This window comes from Dreissena polymorpha, chromosome 9 (assembly GCF_020536995.1).
Source record: "Dreissena polymorpha isolate Duluth1 chromosome 9, UMN_Dpol_1.0, whole genome shotgun sequence".
NCBI lineage: Eukaryota > Metazoa > Mollusca > Bivalvia > Myida > Dreissenidae > Dreissena > Dreissena polymorpha.
Window position 1 is genome coordinate 72,309,654 of NC_068363.1, and position 25,790 is coordinate 72,335,443.

Consider the following 25,790-nt stretch of genomic DNA (forward strand, 5'->3'; position numbering starts at 1 on the left):
CCATCTTTTTTAATATTCTCATAATCTCATTAAACACCTTAAGAATCACATTGTCTAAATTATGGCAGCATATAAACAGTCTTATATTTAAATTGAAAAAGAAAGTATTACGTAGTGATTATAACATCATTATTTGTAAATTGTAATAGATTCTGAAGTTTACATTAGTACCAGATAATATAAAGAATAAATAAAAACTCAGTTCTTGAAACACAATGCATTTACATTTAATGATAGAGCAAAAAGATCGTTGATGTAGGCAAATATTAGGCAAATAGTACTTATTTATCACACCCATACAAATGAAATATGCATGGCATATCAGGGAAAATTACTTTCATGTAGAAAATACAAATGGAGCCCTATATCTTTTGTTGAATGCAGCAAAACATGGACCTCTTTAAAGCGTTAAAGCTAAGCGATAAATCGTGGTATATAGCAGTCGTAGTCAAATACCAAAAGTTTCTTTGTGATAGATTGAACAATATTAATGATCACAATATAAATTGTGACCATAAAAAAGCAAGATCCCAATATTATATGCCATCAAACATTTGCCATAATATACAATAATAACAAGAGATATGTTCATCAGAAACACAATGCCCCCTATTGCGCCGCTTTGATTTTTTTGTTGACCTTTGACCTTGAAGGATGGCCTTGACCTTGAACTTCCACCACTCAAAATATGCAGCTTCATGAGAACGCCGTTTTGAATTTTTAATTATTTTTTTTTTACCTTTGACCTTGAAGGATGACCTTGACCTTGAACTTCCACCACTCAAAACGTGCAGCTTCATGAGAATGCCGCTTTGAAAAATATTTTGTTGTTGTTGTTGACCTTTGACCTTGAAGGATGACCTTGACCTTGAACTTCCACCACTCAAAATGTGCAGCTTCATGAGATACACATGCATGCCAAATATCAAGTTGCTATCTTCAATATTGAAAAAGTTATGGCCAATGTTAAAGTTTTCGGACGGACAGACGCCATATATTTGACATTTGACCTTAAAGGATGACCTTGACCTTCACCTTTCACCACTCAAAATGTTCAGCTCCATGAGATACACATGCATGCCAAATATCAAGTTGCTATCTTCAATAGTGAAAAAGTTATGTCCAATGTTAAAGTTTTGGGACGGACGGACAGACGCCATATATTGGACATTTGATCTTGAAGGATGACCTTGACCTTCACCTTTCACCACTCAAAATGTGCAGCTCCGTGAGATGCACATGCATGCCAAATATCAAGTTGCTATCTTCAATATTGAAAAAGTTATGGCCAATGATAAAGTTTTCGGATGGACAGACGCCATATATTTGACATTTGACCTTGAAGGATGACCTTGACCTTCACCTTTCACCACTCAAAATGTTCAGCTCCATGAGATACACATGCATGCCAAACATCAAGTTGCTATCTTCAATAGTGAAAATGTTATGGCCAATGTTAAAGTTTTTTTCGAACGGACGGACAGACTGACTGACATACTGGCATACTGACTGATGGACAGTTCAACTGCTATATGCCACCCTACGGGGGGCATAAAAAGCTGAACTCATTTACTAACTATATGCAACACATTTTTAACCATACAAGGTCCCTGTACTTGGAAGTGCATGTATTTTAATATTGCATACAATAAAAAGTGCAGACATCTGTACTCAATTACCAGTAATAAATTAAACCAATTTAAGCATACTTAAAGTAAATAAATTGAAACATAAATATTTACAGTGTCTTTTTTTTCAATTGTATGATAAACAAATGCTTTTTAAAGTAAAGCAAAAGAATTGTATCCGAAGAAAATACCAATGTCAAATTTTGTTCAGGTCTTGTGATACTGATACATTCCACATGTGACTTTCAAATGTCATACAGAGCATGATAAATAATGATATTTGTGGGTAACTGATATGTGTAACATAATTGTGAAATTAATGTAAAAGTTTTCTACATACCATGTGACAAGTTTACCAAACTAAACAAAGTGAAAGTTCACATCTACAGAAAATGTTCTAAGCATTCAGGCAAAAATTACTAAACAAGAGGGCCATGATGGCCCTGAATCGCTCACCTGACTAACCAAATACAATCCCAACCCAGATTTCATCAAGATAAACATTCTGACCAAATTTCATAAAGATTAGATGAAAACTGTGACCTCTATTGTCTACACAAGGTTTTTCTATTATTTGACCTAGTGACCTAGTTTTTGACCCCAGGTGACCCAAATACAATCCCAATCCAGATTTCATCAAGATAAAACATTCTGGTCAAATTTTATAAAGATTGGATGAAAACTGTGACCTCTATTGTCTACACAAGGTTGTTTTTTTTATTTGACCTAGTGACCTAGTTTTTGACCCCAGATGACCCAAATACAATCCCAACCCAGATTTCATCAAGATAAACATTCTGACCAAATTTCATAAAAATTGGATGAAAACTGTGACCTTTATTGTCTATACAAGGTTTTTCTATTACTTGACCTAGTGACCTAGTTTTTGACCTCGTGACCTAGTTTTTTACCTAGTGACCTAGTTTTTGACCCCAGATGACCCAAATACAATCCCAACCCAGATTTCCTAAAGATAAACATTCTGACCAAATTTCATAAAGATTGGATGAAAACTGTGACCTCTACTGTCTACACAAACAAATTGTTGACGTTTTTTCTATTATTTGACCTAGTGACCTAGTTTTTTACCTCAGATGACCCAAATACAATCCCAACCCAGATTTCATCAAGATAAACATTCTAACCAAATTTCATAAAGATTGGATGAAAACTGCGACTTCTAATGTCTACACAAGGTTTTTCTATTATTTGACCTAGTTTTTGACCTAGTGACCTAGTTTTTGACCCAAGATGACCCAAATACTTTCCCAACCCAGATTACATCGAGATAAACATTCTGACCAAATTTCATAAAGATTGGATGAAAACTGCGACCTCTATTGTCTACACAAGGTTTTTCTATTATTTGACCAATTATGTGACCTAGTTTTTGACCTAGTGACCTAGTTTTTTACCCTAGATGACCCAAATATAATCCCAACCCAGATTTCATCAAGATAAACATTCTGACCAAATTTCATAAAGATTGGATGAAAACTGTGACCTCTATTGTCTACACAAACAAATTGTTGACGTACGCACGCACACACATACGGATGCCGGACATCACAAGGTCACATAAGCTCACCATGTCACTTCGTGACAGGTGAGCTAAAAAAATAATATCCACAAAGATGTTAAATTAATGTAATCTTATGAGTCAGACTTTTTAAGGTAATTTTTTAAATGCGTAAGTCATAATATGAAGTTTGAAATAATACTAACTTAAGAATCACCGAAGAATCATCATCAGAAGACTAGTCCCAGGCAAAATAAATTCTAATTAAAATAGAAACACCAATGGGAAATTTTAAACAAGGAGACATTCATGGTTTTCACTGTAAAACTGTACAGATAAGATTTCTACTTAGTGTCTGTAGTATTTCAGGAAGGACTTCATTGCAAGAGGCAGAGGTAAGGTGTCAATATCTTCCCTCATGAAGTCCGTCAGAGAGGCGCGTATCGGCTCACTGACATCTTCTTCTTGACCGTCTTCCTCTAGATCTTCCTCGATATCCATGTTACCACGGCGACGTTGCCTCGAACTGTGAGGCTCTTCTACTGGGCTAAACAAGCAGGAGGTCTTTTCCCCAAAGGACCTACCCCCCATTTCCAAGTCAAAATGTTCTTCAACAAATGAACCAATCCCACTAGTAGTGGAAGTATCCACACTGGTTGTAGAGGAATACCTTTGCTTAGGAGCTGTAGATCTGGCTCCCTGTTTTATGAATTCCTCCACGTTGTATTGTCTGTCTTCTCCTTCATCACTGTTATCGGACCAATCAGCGTCAGGTGGGGTTACATCTTCACTTGGTCCTGGCATGCAATTATTGGAGGAAGATACCACATTTGATATGAAGTCATTTATCCTAAACATTTTGGCATCAGTGTGTCCATTTTGTTCATTGTTCTTGCTAGCAACTCTGTTTGCCTCTTTTACTTCCTGTATCACATCATTATCAACATTATCATGCTCCTCATCACTTGCATAATCACTGTGCTTTTCATCATCCTTCTCCGAACCATCATCTTTTGCATCTTTAGGTCCATTATCCAACATTTGTTTCCCATTTGTTTCATTCACCTCTCCAGATGCTATATCATCCACAGTCTTGTGTTCTTGTCCCCAATGTTTATCATCATTATCACAGGCAGCATTCTTATCCCGAACATCACCCTCATCATCTGTAGAAAATGTAGCATCTTGTGCTATATCCCTAGCCTCCTCTTCCTCAACATCACTTTCAATCTCTACAGGTTCACCTCCAGAGTCCCTGTCAAGATCCCTACTATGATCAGGACTTTCATCTCCCTCTTCTTCCAACAAGTAATGCTCCTGCATGCTGTTATCGCTGTCACTGTCCCTGTCCAGCTGATGCAAGATCATCATTCCCATGCTGAACGGCATGATGCTCATGTTGGACATGGCCCCATGTGACCTCTTCTCTGGCTTCTGCTTCTTCCTCCTCTTGTGAACTTTGGTCAGGTCTGGATGCCTCTTGTAGATGTTACTTCTGAGAACTCTGCGTACTGTGCAACGGCAGAGCTCCTGAAGGTTTGGCTGAAGTGCCTCAGCTAAATGCAGAACAAATTTTGGGGATGATTTTGATATTCAATACATAGCACATACTAACAAAAACGTGAAATTGCATGCTGTTTAAAGGCATGAGTTGTAAAACTAAAAAATAAGTGTTTTGGATTTAATCCCTAATTATCATCTTCAGTATTTTAATCATCAAGCTACTATATGCTAACTTAAACTCCAGGATTTTTTATAAAAGGAGGTGGAAGATGCCTTTTTTCCAATGTACCTTGTTTTTGGCACCATTTTGTTTTAAGGCACATTGAACAAACAATTAACTGAACATAAAATTCATGACAACATGTAAAATTGCCACAGTACATGGCAATAAAATGGTGAAAGTATTGTTCATTTTAAGCCAATTTCATCACTAGATTCAATTGAGGCATGCTATATTAAAGAAATTAGAGAATCAAAATTGACTGTGACATAACAGTTTTCCCTATAAATGTGATAAAAACAAATCTGTTGCTACGGAATGTGTATATATGACTGAAAACATGCAAGCTTAAAAAGCGTAGGGCATTATTCCTTCCAAGTAGGTTTATATCTGGACTACTTATGTGTGCTACATGTATGCTGGTCAAATCAGTTTTGCTTCACCTTTTCTAGTAGAAGTATTTACATCACAACAATTATTGAAGCTCCCAATCTACACCAATTTGACACTCAAACCCAGAACACTTCAATGAAAAGAGGTCCCTGGTTTAAGCATTTGAATAAACTTTGCAGAACTGCAAATAGTGGAAACATATATGAGGTTTATAAGTCGTAGACACCTACATAATTAAAATATTTGTTAAGAACATAATTTTGAAGTGGAAGAACAAAATACAGATCCTAGTGAAACAGTAATCAGTCGCCATACTATACCAAATGCATTTCAAAAAGAATCAAGTTTGTTGTATAGTGAAACCAAGAAACTTGCTACTCTTTCCCAAGGACAACAAAATGTTCATACGGAGGTCAATCAGATCAGGCAGGGGCTCCAACGGAGGGGAAGCAAGTGTGGCAAAGGACACAGGTAACTTGTTGGTTACACTCCACTCTGTTTCATTTTCTCTTTTAGCCTGGATCAACTGGAATAAAAAACACGTTCCTAAAAACTTAAAAAAAAATAAGTTTATTAAAATTGCTTTTAGTATTTTATTTATTTCAGATAGTAATATCAATCCATGATCTTAAATCACATCTTATTAGAAAAAAGCATTACCAGTGATATAAATACATTCACTGGTGTTCTGATTATTAAGGTTATTGAAGATTTTGAAGGGTTTTGTATGAACAGGTTTTACTCTATATCGCTACTGTATGTTCTTGTATAATATGCAGAGCAATTTTTTTTCAATTTTCCCACACTTACCCATTTATTTTTCTTTTAATGTTAGTCATTAGGTAGGCAAGCTGTAAACTTAAATACAATAATAAATTAGACTAGCTCTAGAAAAGGGAGGACACTTTCCAGTTTTATAGAATTTTTTTGTTTAAAGGATATCTCTTTGTTGAGAAAATCCAGTTTATGCGTAAAGTGTCATCCGTGATTAGCCTGTGCAGACAGCAAAGAATAATCTGTGACAACACTTTATGCAACATGCATTAAACCCAATTTTTCCAGAGCGAGGTGGTTCAAATACAAACGTACCCTGTCATTCAGTGGCATCACCAAGATGCCTCCAACTTTCAACAAATTCTTCATGTAGTTCTCATGCTCTGGAGGACAACCGGCCCCTACATACACACGGTCATACAGGTGCCCGGGGTTCAGATTGAGGCAGTTTCCAACGATGAACTTCGGCATACAGAACTCAAACTTATCAACTGCTGGACTCCTCTTCAAGAATTCTGAAAGCCGCTCCTCTGCGTACTGAACAACATCCTCAAACTGCTCAACTCCATGGTTTACTCCATATGGGCCTATAATGAGATATTTATTATATGGTAAATCAATCATGAGAACCAAAACTTCAAATTAAGTACTTTTAGCTGGTAAGACGGTTAATTTGTTTAATTTTAGAAGTAAAAGAAGTGATATATGTTTACTCTTTTCATAAAAAAGGTTTGATTTTCCCTCTTTCAGGGCTAAGAAAGAAAGAATTTGTATCTTAGATTTGAATGCAATTTCAAGGATGCTTGAAAATGCCAATTATAAAAATGAATACATCGAATCTACATCACAACATCAACATATTCACACCTAGAATCAGCCCAACCATGGTGCTCAGATAGCCAAGACCGCTACCCAAGTTTAGAAATGATAAACCAGGCTTCAACTGTAAGGCTTCCATGACTTCTGAGTATATACAAGGAGCGGACAAGTGCAAGTGGTCATGTCTCCAAGCCAGGTCTTTGTAAGCGGCCTCTTTATGTCCCGGGAGATAGTAGTCTGCCCGGTCTACTGCCCGGAATACATCCTCCACTAATTGTGATTTTATATATTCGGCATCTTTGAGGTTATCCACCAGTTCATCATTGTCCCTGCCAGTAGACACTGCACCTCCCATTTTGGTAAAGTGTTATTGCTGGTGCAAAGGAAGTGACTTGTGTAGCTTATTCAGCTACTGTTTTTATGTTGTCATTCTGAAATAAATGTTAAATTAATTTATAGCTTAGATATTATGTGTATAAATATATGTTCACTTCCTTGTGTAAATGTTTGTGACCACTTTCTTTAATATCTTCAAACCTTTAAAATATGAGATATTTAACAGAATTGTTAAAGAAGGAATGTATTTGCATATATTGAAATACTTAATTAATGATATCCATAGATGCTATGCAAAATAAACAGAATGTTCTAAAAAATTCAATTTTCACCCTCAAACAAAAGATTTTTTTATGGTTCACATGAACTATTGACCTTAAAAGAATGTTTAAGCCTGCTCCAAGTGACAGATATAACAAGACTATTGCCAGGCAATATATGTCCCCTACCGGCTCCATCATTGCCAGATATTTGTGTGTGTTTAAACTTTATATAAATTTGTTGCCATGGCAACCAGAATTTTTGACGTAGGAAGAAAATGGACTGACGAGCATAATGTCCATATTGCCATCTAACCATGTTTCAAGTTTCATGAAAAATTATGAAGAACTTTTAAAGTTATCGCAGGATGCAAAAAAAGTGTCCAGGATCCACCATTTTCAGCAGATTTCTAGTCTATATGTTGCCATAGCAATCATAATTCTTGACATAGGAACAAAATGAAATGATGTGCATAATCTCCATATAGCCATCTGTCCATGTTTCAAGTTTCATGAAAAAATATGAAGAACTTTTTAAGTTATCGCAGGATCCAGAAAAGTGTGACAGACTGACGTACTCAATGACACACAGAGCGCAAACCATAAGTACCCTCCTGTGAAACTGGTAGGGGACTACAATGTGTTGGTTATCTAGATAGGTCAGCTGATCAATATTTACATTTTGTTTCTTGATCATTGATGGGTTTAAACAGATGTTTAAATTAGTTTCTTGGCATATTTGGTACTTCTAAACTAAAAAGCAGAAACCGTCGTAAGGCCTTGCAATGCGCTTCCTTGGAGGCTTTAGTATATAAAATAAGTAATAGTCATAAATACCAAAGAGAGAATCTGCAATGAAAGTCGCATTTGGAAATGTCCAACAATAACAATATAAATTGAGGTCATGACGTCATTACATAAAATTTACAAACTGTTATACTTTTTAGCATTAAGTAGCACGCAATATCCAAGTTGTGCTACTTCTCAGAGCTGTTATGTGTGACACAGCTTTTATAAGAAATTTGCGTTTGTGTTTATTTTGACAGATCTCGCAAACCAAAACAAAGTTTTATGACGGAAATAACAAAACGATTCCGAATTATGACCTACCGGAAAACGTCAAACTATTTACTTCCGCTGTTCCAATAACCTCCCCAATAAATTGCAAATGGCGCACGTCACCTTACCGATGACAATATAGAATTATTGTCTTTTGCAAGTGTTCGATATCGTTTTTTAATCGAAATCACGCTTTAAAGGTAATGGCTATAATTGTTTTAAATATTTAAACCGTTTTAATTCGATTTTTTAGCATATAAATAAGAAAACTAAGAGTTATTTTCGTTTCGTTAACGGCAGGTTTGACCGATTAACCAAGGCGTCAATGAATTAACGGAATTTTAACTGCTAATTTCTGACATTTCTGTTAAGAATGCCTTAATCAACTAGCAATTGTTAGCTAATAAATAACATGTTTTGAACAAATGGAATACGTGATTTACGTGTCGCTTTAATTTTACGAAGGAAAATAAATAAAATTTGAAGTTGATCTCCAAGAAAAACAACAAATGTGCGATTCAAGACGAGGCTGTTTGAACGCACGTACATATGTAAATAAAAATACATCAAAATGTTACCAATATGAATGCATTGTTCTTTTTAATAAAATTTAAATTATTTATTGTGTCTAAACTGTTTTACTAACATGTATCATGAAGCATTGATGCTTTTACATGCTCGAGTAACAGTTGGACGCCATGTTTGAGGCCCTACACGGGGCATAACACATGCAGTTGGAAACACTTGTAAAAAGCTAACTTAGTACAAGCCAACCGTTATACAATATGCATATCCAATTGTAACTGATGTACATTTATTTGTAAATTATTCATTGCAGAATTAAATTTAATGAAAGTTAGATGGTTAATGATGGTTTAATGTTATTTTATTTTGATGGTATTTTAATATAAAAGTTTAAGACGAAAAAATTTCTCTGATTAAATGTGTTTGTCCCTAGAAGTCAAGATGAGTGACACAGGTAGCGTTGGTGATGAACCCCCAGCAAAGAGATTAAAAACTGACAGCGATGGCACAGCACCCCCCAGCCTGGCCTCAATCCCAGTTCCTGTGACTGGTCTAAATCTAGGACCCCAGTTTTCTGTAGAGACTGACTCTACTGGTGAGAAATTCTTTACCAATGATTCCCTTCTTGCAAAAGCAATAATTATTGTCATAGAAGAGCACTGTAATAAAATGAAAGTAATAAAAAATATAAATAACACTGTTACATGACAACTACATTTTGTGCAATTAACCTTAAAACTACTGTACCAATGCTGGTGGCAAAACATAATTGGCAGTGTAATACTAATTGATAACCAAACCTTCGAAAAAAACTATGCTAGTTATAAGATTTGATTCAACAAAGTTTATTTATGTATAAACACTTTTTTGTGGTATAAATATTGCTCGCATACTTTTTGAATGATCTCAAACTGAACTTTATTTGACACACATATTTTATTGCAACAGTAAGTCATTTGTTGTTTCAAATAAAAAATTAATTATTGGTAAAAACATTTATGTAGATTATATGTATTATTTATTATACAATAATGCATAGAGCTTATTTATGCCTTATGGCATAATTACTTTATTATCATATGTTCAAGTTTTTATAAAATGTCAATAAATGTATTTACATAAAACAACCTTGAATATTGGAATAACTGTAATAATAATTAAATCATCGGTTGGTGATACATGTATTGTTCATGTAACGGATGAAAATCATTTTTAATGCAATAAATGTAACAATCATTAAATTTGTCCATTTTGATTGATGGTGATCCAAACAGATGACTATTGTTGAGTTATGAAATGAAGTAAGCTTCTTACTCTTAAGTATAATTTTGCTTGTTTGAACATCAGATTAAATTTCCTTTATCTTTAAATCTTTGACACAAATTTTGACAATAGGTCTGTTTAATTAAAAACAAATGATTACATGACTTTTAAACCATGTTCTTGTACACATTTATATGTTAAAAACTTTACTTCCAACAAATACAAGGTGCTCAAGTAAAAGTTCAGTCTCACCAGAAACCAGTAGCCGTGGTAACTTCTGGCAATATACGACCCACCTTGCTGATTCCGAACTCACAGAGCGATACTACAAAGGTACTTGTAAATAATCAAATGACAAAATGGTTTAATTAACCTATCTTATGAGAATTTACAATGCTTTTTTAATTGTCCCATTTTAAATACCGGACGGTACTATCATGTACTTAATCTAAGTAAGTCATTCTTGATTAAATAACGGTATAACGTTGTTCGACATTAGTTATTTAGCCATTTATCATTTAATGGTATCTCAATCTCAATAAGTTTTAATGTGCACTGAAGTAAATAACTTCAAAAAGACAATATATTGACCTGCTAATTTTTGCTACAAATTACAATTTTTAACGTGTTTTAATGCTTAAAAATATATTTTAAAGTATTGGCATTAATCTTTGGGAAATTGGCCCCTTAATTTTTTTCAGCATCTATCTAGTGTTTGGACAACCACAGATGGGAAAGCAGTGACTTTACAGTTTGCAGCTCCTACTCTCATCCCATCCAAGTCCCCAGGTGGGCAGTCCCCAGCCTCCTCCCCAAGGTTTCCAGTTCCTCAGGTCATCACTTTACCTGCAAAGACCAGTCCTGCCCCAACAACAGCTAAACCAGTCTCTCTTGTTAACCCCAGTGCAGGCCAAAAGCCTTTTTCTATAGTGACGTCAGTGGGTGAGCCAATCAAAGGGGTACCTGTCACAACTCAAATCAGCTTTACTATGCCTGCATGGAACACGCCTGGGAAATCATTATTGGACACGTCCAAAGTGTCCCTTGTGAATGTGAATATCAGTTTACCTGAGACGACCACAAGGTCCTTACTTAATAGTACCAGTAATATAAATGATAATGGCGGGGCTGCACAGTTGTCAAGTACTTCTAAAATAGTTCCATCAGTTGGCAATGAAAGTGCTGTAAAGGTTTCAAACACTCATAAAGCTAGTCTGCCTGTTACATCAACCATTCCACCAAAAGTGATTTTTACTACAATGGGTTCTAACGTGGCAAGTGTTCAAAAAACGATATATTCTGGTCCTTCCACTGTTACATCAAAGACATATATTACTGGAAATAAAATGTTTGGGAACCTAGCAGGTGGACAGGTCATAACTACACCAACTGGGGTTGTGGTTACTAGACCGGCTGCAAAAATAAATAAAGGCAATGTTTTAATCAGCAACAAACAGTTTACTATAGTTCCAGGTGTGCCTGGCTCCAACCCAGTAATGACACAGCTGGTAAAAACAGACACCAAAATTAACAAGGGCCAGGTCACAATGGCCGAGGCTCAAATAATGTTGCCTTCTGGTCCTGCTAAAATCTCATGGCCAGTTCCATCGCAAATGAATACAACACAGGCCTCATCAGATACCAAACAGATCTTAATCAAAACGCATGCACAACCGTTACTGAAAGGTAAGACCTTGATAACAACAACTCGGCCAAATTCATCTGTTCAGTCAGTAACCATAGCAGCAACGTCTGGGTCACCTGCGGCAACAGCTAAGCTAATTGGTGCGAGTCCTTCCAAAGGCAATGGAAAAACAAGTGTGCTTCCAGCACAGAAAAGCTGGGAACTTGTTAAACAGTCACCACAATTAAATCCAAATTTTAAAAATACTCCTGTAGCTAATCCTAAAGATTCTAAGAATTCTAACGGTAAAACTGCAGAAAAGGTTGCTGCAGAATCAAAGAATGAAAGTGCTGAAATTAAAGCTAAATCATTGAATGGAAAAACACCACAAAAGAACAATGGTAATAGCCAAAGTAGTGATGCAAGTAGTAATGGAAAACAAGCACCTCAGCCAGTGCAGAAAGCTAATGTAACTGAGAAAGAGAAAAACGATGGAACAGAAAAGGTCAATGAGGTCGACGATATTGATGGGGGGCATGATAATATTAATGCCAATACAAGACCAGAGGCAGCTTCAAACAAAACAGATGCAGAAAATGAACATTCCAACGATAGTATTACAGATAAAGATGATGGTAAAAACCATCAACAAGAGGAGACTGATGCAGATCCTGAAAACTGCTTTGTAAATGTAAGCCAATTACACCCTTTTCATTGTATCATCAGGGCTATAGATAACTTTTGGGGTATATCGAGTTATTCACCCCCTGTTTTTGACAACAATAGGGTTTTTGTAAATTCAATAGAGTTTTGGCAAAAAATTTCACCCCCTACTTTTGAGCTTAATTGGGTTTTTCAACCCCGGTTTTTTTAACTCAATTGGGTAATTTAGGGAATGACATATATAATATAATAAAATTCTACTAAGGTTACTATATTATTTATACAAATGGAATTCAAAAAGGTACCTGTACATAACAACAAACAATTACTGAGTTCATGATCAAAGTTCATTCATTTTTGCGTTGAATAAGACCGAGTTCGTGAAAATTGCTGCACAATTAATGAAGTTATGGCTGTTCAAAGCGATGCACCCCGTTTTCGGGTCATTTTGAGTTGATTACCTTGAAAATGAAAGTAGAAATCGGACGGGTTAATTGCAATAATACCCCAAAGATTGATAACCGCTGAAAAGACTGCCTTTTTTCTTCATAGGACGGCATATAAACTATCCGGTACATTTTGTACGGAAAATAACCATTCTAAAAAATATGCCCGGTGTTTGTAAGAATTGTGTTTCGTGATTCAAGGTTTTTTAAGGGAATTACGTTATTAAATTTGTATTTGCGTGTTTGTACGCTTTATTTTGAATTTAATTATGTTTTTGGTTATTTTAATTGCGTAATAACGCAAATACGCTTGTTATCTATAGCCCTGCATCATAATTTTTAATGCTCAGGCAATTGTTTTTAAATGTTCAAGCCAAAGATAAAATCTTGGATCCTTGGTCCCATCCCTTACCTCTGAAAAAATTATAAACCTATAATAAACCTATTTTAAGTTTTTTCCTGTTTGGTAATTGTTAGTTATCATGTAAATTTTAGTTCTTTGCAATTTCATAAAGTGTTACTTCTTATGATAAATTGAAACTAAGAAAATGCTAGAAGCTGACCTGTATGAAACCTAGGTCTACAATTACTGGATATATAGGTTGAGGTTCACGATGAGGTGACAGACTCGCTGGAGTGTGATGAGACATTGGACACCAGTGAGGAACAGGAGTCCATGGAGACCTCAAACATGGAGATCTCTCGCACAGAGACTAAGGAGGAGCACATTGTGCCCAAGGGAAAACACACAGCTGGTAGCACACCAGGTAAGGCATTGTTGTAAATGGTCAACTATGGTCAAAATTCCCAATAAATGTTTTATGTGTGCAAAACACATATGCAATTGTAAATTGTCTGAAATGTACACTCTTTGAATGTTTCTTTTTGCAGATGATAATTTTAAATGTAAAAACATGGTCCAAAATTGACCAGTACTTGAGTCAATGTTTCTGTTTGCAACTTGAAATGTAAATTTTTATCCCCACGCTTTTTCGGAGAAAAAGTTTGGATAATGTGGTTATCTCCGCCGTCCGTCCATCCTTGCCACTATCTTCTACACTATTAGCACTAGAACCTTGAAACTTACACACATGGTAGCTATGAGCATATGTGCGAAGGTGCACTATTTGGAATTTTTATCTGACCCCTGAGTCTAAAGTTATTGGGGTTGGGCCAGGTCAGAGATTTTCCTGCGACTGCGATTCGAGAAAGGCTCATAACTACTGTGTCTCTTTTCGGATATTGCATGTGCATACACTTTTTTTACCCCTGTGACCTTGAACTTGAGGGCAGCATTCAGGTTTAAAAATCTGTGATGGCGATTTAGAAAAGGCTCATAACTACCATGCCCCTTCAAATATTGCTTTTATATTTGGTATGCATGTGTATCTGGACAACATCTTTCAATGCGCATACAATTTTTGACCGCTGTGACCTTAAACTTGAGGTCAGGGTTCAGGTTTTGAAATCTGCGATCGCGATTTGAAATAGGCTCATATACCTACTGAGTCCCTTGTATTGCTTAAATAATTGGTACGCATGTGTATCTGGACAACACCTATCAATGCGCATACAATTTTTGAACTTTGGGTCCGTGTTCAGGTTTTGAAATCTGCGACCGCGATTCAAAAAAAGCTCATAACGTCTGTGTCCCTTCAGATATTGCTTTCATATTTGGTACGCATGTGTATCTGGACAAGACCTTTCCATGAGCATACAATTTTTATGCCCCCTTTTGAAGATTAGGGGGTATATAGTTTTCGCACTGTCCGTCGGTCTGTCACGCTTTTCGTGTCCGCTTTCTAATTCAAATAGTTTTCATCCAATCTTTACCAAACTTGGTCAGAAGTTTTATCAAGACAATATCTAGGTCAGGTTCGAATATGGGTCATGCCGGGTCAAAAACTAGGTCACGGGCTCACTTAGTGCATTTCAATAACTTCTATCAAAGTGTTTATTGGGGGCATATGTCATCCTATGGAGACAGCTCTGGTTGACCCCTGTGACCTTGAACTTAGGGTCCGCATTTAGATTTTAAAATCTATTATGTGGTTATCTCCATCGTCTGTCCGTCTGTCCGTCTTGGCCACATTCTCTACACTATTAGCACGAGAACCTGGAAACTTACACACATGGTAGCTATGGGCATATGTGCAACAGTGCACTATTAGGAATTTTGATCTGACCCCAGGGTCAAAGGTTATATGGGGTGGGGCCGGGTCAGAGATTTTCACTTATTTTTATTGTCCCCTACCGGTTTCACCGGAGGGGACTTATGGTTTGCGCTCTGTGTGTCAGTCAGTCCGTCCGTCCGTGAGTCTCACACTTTTCTGGATCCTGCGATAATTTTTAAAGTTCTTAATATTTTTTCATGAAACTTGAAAAATGGATAGATGGCTATATGGACATTATGCATGTCATTTAATTTTGTTCCAGCGTCAAAAATTATGTCTGCTATGGACACAAATATAAAATCAAAGCGCTGAAGGCACTGAAGATGTTCGCTATTGCATAATTTAACACGCAATTCATTTTTCAAAATCAATCGCAAGTTTGAAATGAACACACGCCATTCAACTTTATAAAGTGTGTGTCATAGCGCACGGGTCGAGTTTTTTTTGCACTTTTTATCATCCTTATTATTTCATAGAAATAACTTAGATAAAATAAAAACAACATGCTTTTTGGACGTTCTGAAAGCATACGGCTTAAACACGGTATTGGTGCTCATAGTAGTCTCACTCACCTAAAAAATTGAAATTGTAGATACAGCATTTCCTTGGTGTTATTTTTAAAGCTCAAGGCATCCCCTACTCAAATCAAGTTGAATTTTATTTGATCATGCATGCATTATTTTTTTATCTAACATTTTCAGCCTATGGTATAATACAAGTTACAGACACTACACTAGTCATATAACATGCAAGAAAAACATAGCAGAACTTCAAAACTTCAGATATTTTCACTTTAACATCAACTACAGGTTATAAACTGTTGAAATAAAGCAAAAAACCAAAAGTGATTACTAAATCAAAGCATTTATTAATCAGGTATCAGACCAAAAGAGAACCAAGCAAGAAACTTTTCTATAACTTTTATTATAGACCCACAAGATAGCTAATTAGGCATTTGTCTGAAACCAGGAAGTATATTCAAACAAAATAAATCGAAACAATTGGTTTGAAAAAGCATAAGTTTTCATAAAAGGTAGAATTGCATGCTCATAAGTTTGATTACAGACACTACCAAAATATATGATTCCAAAAACAGTTGCAGAATGGCATAAAGCATTAAAAAATGCACTATAAAAGCAAGTTTACATAAAAACAGTGACTTGAACATTATATCGAATGATTTTTGATCTGTTAGAATTTTAGTTAAAACACATTTTTTGTGTACATGATCTGAGTTGGTTACAGACACTACACATGGGGTAACAATAGCTGTCCAGGAGACGTGTAGCTTGACAATTCTCAGTGCTGGGCACATACAAGTCAAAGAAGACTAATCTGACATTATGAGTTTGGCATCTCATATGAATTGGCACACCTGTATAGAGTTTCAAATTAATATAATCTAGAATTTCATTATGCAGTAATAAGCATTACCAAATAATGTGCAGAAAACTTTCCAAACATTTCAGTGTAAAAAAAAAGTAATTTCGCAAGCAGCAAATCAGTGATGTATTTATAACCCTTTGTTACTCTAGCTATCAAGATAATCACAGAGAAGTTTAAGCTTTAAGTAATGTTTGCACTGAATTTGAATTTGCGAAGTCCACTTTCAATAATATCTCCGGATCTTGTGCGCTATAAACAAGATGACATCTATTGATTCCTGTAAACAGTCATCTCTTCCAGGCCAAATTTGCTTAACTTTCAAAATAAATGTATTTCAATCTGATTTCTGTTCCAAAGCAAACACTAAAATGTCCTTTGATTCCATTCTTTTGCTCTAGCCTAGCAGCTACGAAGGCATCATAGTTGTATTTTAGCTTCTCATATTTTTGTTTGTTCTCCCAATGCTTAACCTTCAAGCAGCCAAACCTAGTGTTATTTTTTATTTTATGCTTTCCGGTGGTTTATAGAGAAATATCAGTGAATTAAAACTGATCATTCCACTGTTTCAAACAGTGAAAATTATCAGTGAAAATTATCGATAATTTTCACTGTTTCCTGTGAAATGACGTCATTGTTTTACGAAATGACGTCATAATCGCAGCATAATTCTTTAGTTAAACTCTTTAAAAATGTATATAAACTGTAAAAAAAAGCATAAAATAAAAAGAAAATTTGTTGGATTCGGTGGAATATCTATTTTAATTCACTCGTGATCATAGAAAAAATATATTTTCACTCGTGGCGAAAATATTATTTTATATGATCACTCGTGAATTAAAATCGATAATCCACCGAATCCAACAAATATCTTCTATATCTTTTCTTTTTTGCTTGATTTATCTTTGCTTCCTGAAACAAGAACGGAAACAAAATTCATTTTCCTTTCTTCAAAGTTTCTGCTACTAATTAAAGTATAAGAATGTAAATTTATATACATGTAGTGTACAGCATACAGTGCGCATGTCTTCATTGATCCATTCATAAGCAAAGGAAATGATTAAATGCAGCCATTTGGATCAAAGTAAAAAACAGAAGTTACTTCAAACATGGTTAAAACTCATCACCTTAGCTTTAAAAATGATTTCATATGCTCTTTGATAGCATGAACAATAATAAGTTAAATGTGTAGGCATTGTAGAGTCTCTAACCATATGACCATCAAAACAAACTGTTTGATATTGTGTCTGATCTCAGTAAATTCTCAAATGGTTTTGTTTGGATTAACTGTTCTCATGATATTTAATGCAAAAAACTATGTTTCCAATTGCATATTCTAGGAGATAATTGAAAAAATGCCAGTTTATAGAAAGCTACACTATGAAGACAATTTATTTACATTATAATGATAAATATTTCAAATTTCAGACAGAAAATGTCTAAATAATGCACCTTAGACATCAGCAATGTAATACAAAATATAATTTTGTTTCATTTTACTCACATATAACAAAAAAGGTTTAAGGCTTACAGAAGGAAGTTAGTGGTTACAGACACTACGAATTATAGCGTAGCATAATCAAAATGGTAGATACATACCTGAGTCATTACAAGAGGTTTGCTCTTGTCTTCTCTCCATATTAAAGGGTTGTATCATCGTAAAGAACACAGACATATTTAGATAAATCATTTTAGAAAAAGAAAATCAGGTTATATTGTTCCTAAATAAATTGTTCATAAAATAATTCCACAAGAATGCTTATAATATTTCATCCCAAGAGGTCTTGCTTTACCTTTTTTTGCACATTAATCTATTGCACAATGTATGATGTAACATTCCAACATAAAAGATAGAAGTTTCTCATGAGTAAAACAAAATATTTATGAGAAATAGAACAGGGATTGTTTTCCTTCATTTTTTACACATTTTTGTAGTGTCTGTAACTTTTTTTATTGAGTTGCTGTTTTTTAATGGTACAATACAGCACCACCAATTTTGGCCAACTTGGACATCACATGGAGACACATGAGCCAATGTAGGATTTATACTTTTCCATAATGAAACAACAAAATTATTGCCATATAAACTTGTAAAGGTTACAGACACTACAAAATTTAGAACTGGAAAGTTTGACAAAGAACAAGCTCTCATTCGAATATCTTTGCTAGAAATGTGATTTAAATGGTTTAACTACTTATTATAATATACAGTCGAGTTCTAGATGTCAATAAAAGTTATAATTAATGTCATTTTGTACACAATATTGGCATATAACAACAGATTAATGTTTGAATTTCAGTGTTGAAACAAACCTTCTACTGAGGGTATTTTGCTTATAAAATCCATAATATTTTACCGATTTCTTTAATTCAAGAAGCAACATTTGCAGGATAGAATTCTGAATAAAACCAGACCAATAAATGCACAATTTCAGTATGATATTTCGAGAATTCTCTATTTTATATTCAAGCTTTTTTCGAGTGAGACTGCATAACGCTCAAAAATGGCCATTTTTAGAGCTTGTTTCCATGCATATCTCAAGAATGGGCTACACAAATCTCTTGAAATTTTCAGGAAAGTAAGAGAGGTATATGCCAGGCTTACCAATCTTTAATATTTATTCTTATCGTGTTTACTTTTTCTTTTTCATGCATATAACATGAAAATTCCCTTATGAGCACCAATACCGTGTTTTAGCCGATAGAAAGTATGATGAAAATGGTAATGAGAACATAATATAAAGAAAATTTGCAGTCACCATCATATTAAAGGAATATTTTTTCTAATATCAAATAACTATCTCACCAAGAATATAAATTCATAATGAAAGTTCCGTGTACAAAACTTTTGATTTTTGACACCATATACAAATTCAAAATATACAATAATCTTCGTATCTTGTATATGGAGGAATTAAAGTATATAAACATTGCTGTTTATGCTTTACTTGTTACCCGAGCAGTTCACACAGTGTCAACAACGCTGACATAAACATAGGTATAGAGCACTAATGCGCTTTTACGCGTAGCTGTTTTACTCAGTTTTCATCTTAGTTACTTTTACATAACGCCAACAGACACGCATGAATATTTTCGAATATTTAATAAGCTGATTCGAGATACAACGTCTGAATTTTTGCTACATCACTGCGTATGTGCTCAATTCAAAGGATGTAGCACTGTTCAGTGTAAGGAATTCCGGACTCAGGGCTTCCGCTGCCGTTCGCCAGATTCGCCAATGGCGAAAATTTAGCAAATTCGGCGAATAAAATAATCGTTTGGCGAAAACGTACGGCGAACGATTTTTGTCAGGAAAAAAATTGTTCGCTGGACGTTTTTGCCAAACAATTATTTTCCTGACAAATGCCATTCCAGATAGTAAACTCTTTCAGCTTTAGACTGTGCTTCAATACATCGCCGTATTATTGACCCGCAAAATTGATTCGCAATCTGCATTAACACCTGTCAGAAACCGGATATCGAGACAAAGGAAACTGACTGGTGTAACCGTCGATCTTATCAGCTTAAATAAACAATAACATCTGATTAAAAATTGCTGCCGATTTCAATCAATTTGAGTAGAGCCGTTAGCGGATTATCAACTTAGTCACACAATGAACGTAAGTAAAGAAGTTAATAATTGATTTTAATTTCGAGAAGTTCGTAATGTTTGTAATGATTAAAGGCTTAATGCGTTACAATTGTGAATGACGATAGATGAAGGGGTATAAAACCCTTGACATTTACGGCGAAGGTGTCGGAAATTGTGACTGCCATAATGGCGACCATAGGCAATAAGCGTCCTTTGGACTCTGACGAATCTAATGACCCGGTCTCAAAAAAAACCAAATCTGATAATAGATCAATTAAAGATGTTTGGCTTTAGGAATTCATGTGGTTAGATTATAGTGCAAAATCAAAAACGATGTATTGCAAAATATGCATACAGTTTCAAAAATCAAATTCATTCACTTCTGGGTGTAGTATGTTGAAAAAAAGACAACATTTCAAAACACGAAAAATCTAAATGTAATAAAAAAGAATGACAATCATTAATATTAAAATGTATAAACATGAATATTTTTTATATTATTAATAATATATTAAAAATAACAATAATAATTCATGTTCATAATAAATATATATTGACACTTTTCAAAATGAGCTTTTTGTTTTGAAATTTAGCATATTTGATTTTGTTTATTTCAGATCACAAAGAGGCCTCACAAGCGTCTAGTCTGAAAACATCCATGACAAATGCGCAGGCTGCAGCAATATCCAAAAGTGAAGCGGCTGTAGTGTCGGCTATGACTAATGTGTACTTTGATGCACAACTGTGTTTCTTTTGTTATGCACACATGATGATTATAGTAATAAACATATTAAAGCTTCTTTGTTTAGTTTCTTCTTTTACACTACTGTAGCCTATACTTACAACAGGCGGTTCCGAATGCTTTGCTAATACTTTGGCTACAGTTTCTAAAATTTGGCTACACAAAAATCCATTTGGCTAAAATGTTGGCTACAGAAATTTTTGGGCCAGGGGGAGCCCTGCGGACTATTCTCTGTATGCTCAAATGACACAAATTGTGGCCCTGTTGCAATTACGCGTTACAATCCATCTCGCAGAATTTCACATTTCGCCTCCAAGATGAGAAAACTATCATTAGCGAAATAGTATAGTGTCACGATAAGAGAAAATCGTTTAATTATCATACCCCAATGTTTGCCATACTTGGTCAGCACGTCTGGAAATCATTCCTTAATGTGTGGATAGGCTGCCATTATTAACAAGTTTGCTATTTTGAATTCAATTTTGTATCAAAAAGCATTGTTCTTAAATGTGGCATTTTCAATTTGCAATGAGATTTGTAATGACCCTCGTCATGCGAAAATGGGCCCATCATATAAATAGCCCACTCAGCTATCTCTCCTTCTGGTAAGGAGAAACATAACATATTGAGTGATTTTATAGCGAACAGCATGGCCTATGGCCTGTCTGCGCAAAAGCACATGTTAGGTTTAACAAATGCTTGCCGAAACGCATAAGACCCATTTTCGCATGACGGCGCTATTGACGTGTGATATAAATGTGTCGAAAGAAAACTGTGTTTAAATCAAATATCAACATACGATATATTTCGATAGTGAAGAAAGATACTCATAACAAGGCATATGAGGACACATATGAAGTGCTCTCCCGTAGTATATTTTTTATCTACTCACACTAATGTGTGGTTTGACAATGCTAACACACATTTCATGCGGTGAATATGCAACTTACAAGTGAAAAACACAACACAATAGTTTAACTTTTGTTTAATAGTATTTATTTATTTAGAAAAGTAAATTGCAAACTTTATTTCAAAGTCAGCGTATACGCCGACTTCATTTTTAAATGATATTTATTGTTATAAATATATTTAATATAATATATTTAGTTGTTTTCGGTTTTAGCGATTATAAAGCATTTTCGAGGTTGCCTATAGTATGCCTGTAGTAATTGATGAACTCATATCCAACTGTCTATGTATTGAGAACTGTGAATAAAAACAAGCTAAACCTTCTACTAACCTTCTACTATTGCGTTGCTAGCACCCGTAAATACAAAAGATCGCCGCTATCTGTTGAGAACCAAAGAACGTTTTCCAGAAATACCGGCTGTAGTAGCATGAACAAGGTTACAAAACAGGTCATTCGTATTATTATTATAAATTGTTTGTTATATTCGGGTAAAGCGATTATGAAACATTTTTTTGTTTTTGTCTATCGTATCGCTGAAGTTATTGTTGAACTTATGTTCAATGTTTTATAAATTGAGAATATAAATAAGCGTTAACTTTTTCCCGAATCTATTAATAGCCTCAATTTACGAATACTACGTCATTGAGGTGTATGTGAGAGCGTAACCTATTGCATTGTTATCGCCCGTGGACTTTCCTTTGTTTATCGACAGGCACATCTATTAATAGCCTCATATTATGAATGGACTGAGCAAAAATACTACGTCATGAAGACGCTGCAGAAAGTGGACTATTTTATTCATTCATAAACAATCTCCTCCGCGACACGTACAATACGATCATTGTTTATTGATTCTTATCTATAAAAGCACCGTTCGAAACTATTGCATTTAACACGATATTAATATCATGTTTCCATTTGTGAATGAATATAATTGGAGAACTCAAACCTCTTGCATAAATTATACAACACTTTCTCGCCCTGATACGCGTAGGAAGCGGGTATTGGGCTCCTAGTAGCTAAGGCATATCGACCTGAATTTTAGACTATCCACCTTAGATGGTCGCTAAGCGACCATCTAAAAATAATATATTTCTGACAATGATGGAGCCTGTAGGGAACATAATTATATTGCTTGGCAATAGTCTTGTTTTTAGGTTATATTTAGCTTGACTATTTTGTATGAAATATATAAAGTGGAGCTATCCTACTCACCCCGGCGGGTGTAGCGTTACCGTTAGCGTCTGCGTTAGCGTGCAAATGTTAAAGTTTTCGTACTACCCCAAATATTTTCATTGTCCATTGACATATTGCTTTCATATTTTGCATACTTGTTTACCAACATGACCCCAACCTATAAACAAGAGCAGACAACTCTATCAAGCATTTTGTCATAATTATGGCCCCTTTTCCACTTAGAATATGCAGCAAATGTTAAAGTTTGCGTACTACCCCAACTATTTTCTTTGTCCCTTGACATATTGCTTTCATATTTGCATACTTGTTAACCAACATTACCCCAACCTATAAACAAGAGCAGACAACTCTATCAAGCATTTTGTCATAATTATTGCCCCTTTTATACTTAGAATATGCATATTATTGATAAATCTTTGTTAAAGTTTGCGTACTACCCCAAATATTTCCTATATCCTTTGACATATTGCTTTTATATGTTGCATACTTGTTTACCAACATGACCCCAACCTATAAACAAGAGCAGACCACTGTATCAAGCATTTTGACATAATTATGGCCCCTTAGATAATCGAACATTTTGCTTAAATTGCCATAACTTCTTTATTTATGATCACATTTTATTATTACTTTGACAAAACAACACTTACCTGAATACCACAATGGATTCCACCCAAACAATACCCCACGCCCCTTCCCAGAATCTCTCCCCCCCCACCACCTCCCCCCCCCCCCAATTTTTTTTTTAAACATCTAATAAATTACCACACCCCACATTATACCCCCCTCTCACCCCCTACCCCCCCCCCATTTATTTTAAACATCATCTAATAAATTACCCCACCCCACATTTTCCCCCCCTCTCATCCCCCCCCCCCCCAAAAAAAGAGTATTTTTTTTCCTTTTTTTTTTTTGAAAGATTGTCTAATAAATTATTGAATATGAACAATTTCCCCATGATGGCTTACGTTATACTGTCAAGCACTCGAATAGTCAAGCGCGCTTCTCTGACAGCTCTTGTTCATTAACTTCTTGATTTCTACACCGATTTACTTCAAATTGATACTGAACATCTCTTATGACAATATGGTCAATCTCAACTATGCATGGCCCCATAACCAACCCTGGGGCGCCCCTGGGTCAAACATGCGGCGTGGGGATACGCGTTGGCCTCTGCCGCACCATTTCTAGTTCTGGTTAATTTAAACATTTCATTTATTATAAATTTCTTGTATAGGGAAATTTGAAGTCCTTATATTATGTTTTATATAATGCAATAACGTATGAGTAAATATTGTAATTTTATTTGTGACTATTTATCTGTCCCTGGCCGCTTTTGACAAGTGTTAGTTCGAATGTGTCAATTTTTTATTGTTCATTGAAGCTTTTATGCAAGCTAATATATATTAGTATTTTACAAATTCTTACGTAGTTCACTAGTTTTATTTTTATGCCCCCCTTCGAAGAAAAGGGGGTATATTGTTTTGCACATGTCGGTCGGTCAGTCGGTTGGTCGGTCCGTCCACCAGATGGTTTCCAGATGATAACTCAAGAACGCTTAGGCCTAGGATCATGAAACTTCATAGGTACATTGATTATGACTGGCAGATGACCCCTAAAGATTTTCAGGTCAAAGGTCAAGGTCACAGTGACTCGAACTAGTAAAATGGTTTCCGGATGATAACTCAAGAATGCGTAGGTCTAGGATCATGAAACTTCATAGGTACATTGATCATGACTGGCAGATGACCCCTATTGATTTTCAGGTCACTAGGTCAAAGGTTAAGTTCACAGTGACTCGAAATAGTAAAATAGTTTCCGGATGATAACTCAAGAATGCTTCACCTAGGATCATGAAACTTCATAGGTTCATTGATCATGACTGGCAGATGACCCCTATTGATTTTCAGGTCACTAGGTCAAAGGTCAAGGTCACAGTGACTCGAAATAGTAAAATGGTTTTCGGATGATAACTCAAGAATGCTTACGCCTAGGATCATGAAACTTCATAGGTTCGTTGATCATGACTGGCAGATGACCCCTATTGATTTTCAGGTCACTAGGTCAAAGGTCAAGGTCACAGTGACAAAAAACGTTTTCACACAATGGCTGCCACTACAACTGACAGCCCATATAGGGGGCATGCATGTTTTACAAACAGCCCTTGGTTTAATAGTTCATTATTATTATTATATTAATAGAAATTACCATTTTGAAGACACGTTTTGATATGCATGTTTACATATTGCTTACTGAAGAAATAACATACCTTTATGTTTTAATTACTTCAGTGAAATCAGAAGTTAGCAACAAAGATGAGATTGTGCAGTGTGAGAATTGCGGAGATTATGGATTTATTACTGACTTTGTAAAGGGAGGAAAGTTCTGTAATCAGACATGCCTCGATGCATTTGATGGAAGGTAATCTCAAATATTTTTATGAATTGTGGAACAGAAGCTCAGTGCTTTTCACAGAAATTTTTACAGATGGCCCTACATGCTGCATAATTTTCGTGCCCTTTTGATTGAGACAAAGAATCAACATTTTATAAATAAGCACTGTTTATTTGAAGCTAGAATTTGTCAACGACATGTTAATATTTACATTCGTAAGTGTGTTTTTGATAACAATTGATTTAACCCTTTCCCACTCAGAAGCAAAGTGAAAATGGCTATATGCAAAAAGCATAAACCAGAACAGCCTGCAAGTAACTCGCAGTCCGTTCAGGTTTTATGCTGTTCGCCGCTCATCAGTATCTA

The 25,790-nt window shown here is 35.2% G+C and overlaps 2 protein-coding genes across 5 annotated transcripts in view; one reads left to right on the forward strand and one right to left on the reverse strand.

Moving 5' to 3' along the window:
* Positions 1-1,735: 1,735 nt before the first annotated feature.
* LOC127843744 (protein-L-isoaspartate O-methyltransferase domain-containing protein 2-like) lies at positions 1,736-9,220 on the reverse strand. Of its 3 annotated transcripts, none has more exons than XM_052373485.1 (5): positions 9,158-9,220; positions 6,905-7,287; positions 6,353-6,624; positions 5,672-5,789; positions 1,736-4,703 (listed from the first exon to the last, which is right to left on the reverse strand). In XM_052373485.1, exons 2-5 carry the CDS (start codon positions 7,209-7,211, stop codon positions 3,496-3,498), a joined length of 1,905 nt encoding a protein of 634 aa, XP_052229445.1. In that variant the 5' UTR covers positions 7,212-7,287; positions 9,158-9,220; the 3' UTR covers positions 1,736-3,495. The 3 variants fall into 3 exon arrangements, with proteins under 3 accessions (XP_052229445.1, XP_052229443.1, XP_052229444.1); XM_052373483.1 differs by lacking the exon at positions 9,158-9,220 and adding an exon at positions 8,393-8,557; XM_052373484.1 differs by lacking the exon at positions 9,158-9,220 and adding an exon at positions 8,290-8,361.
* LOC127843743 (uncharacterized) overlaps positions 8,574-25,790 on the forward strand; it is a 46,012-nt gene continuing 28,795 nt past the window's right edge. The window contains exons 1-6 of one of the 2 annotated variants that reach the window (XM_052373480.1): positions 8,574-8,711; positions 9,470-9,631; positions 10,526-10,632; positions 11,001-12,614; positions 13,634-13,799; positions 25,322-25,451. In XM_052373480.1, the coding sequence (XP_052229440.1) occupies positions 9,478-9,631; positions 10,526-10,632; positions 11,001-12,614; positions 13,634-13,799; positions 25,322-25,451 (2,171 nt within the window). In that variant the 5' untranslated portion in view covers positions 8,574-8,711; positions 9,470-9,477. Of the gene's footprint in view, positions 8,712-8,812; positions 9,063-9,469; positions 9,632-10,525; positions 10,633-11,000; positions 12,615-13,633; positions 13,800-25,321; positions 25,452-25,790 lie in introns of those variants that run through there. The other variant, XM_052373482.1, reaches the window with a different exon arrangement.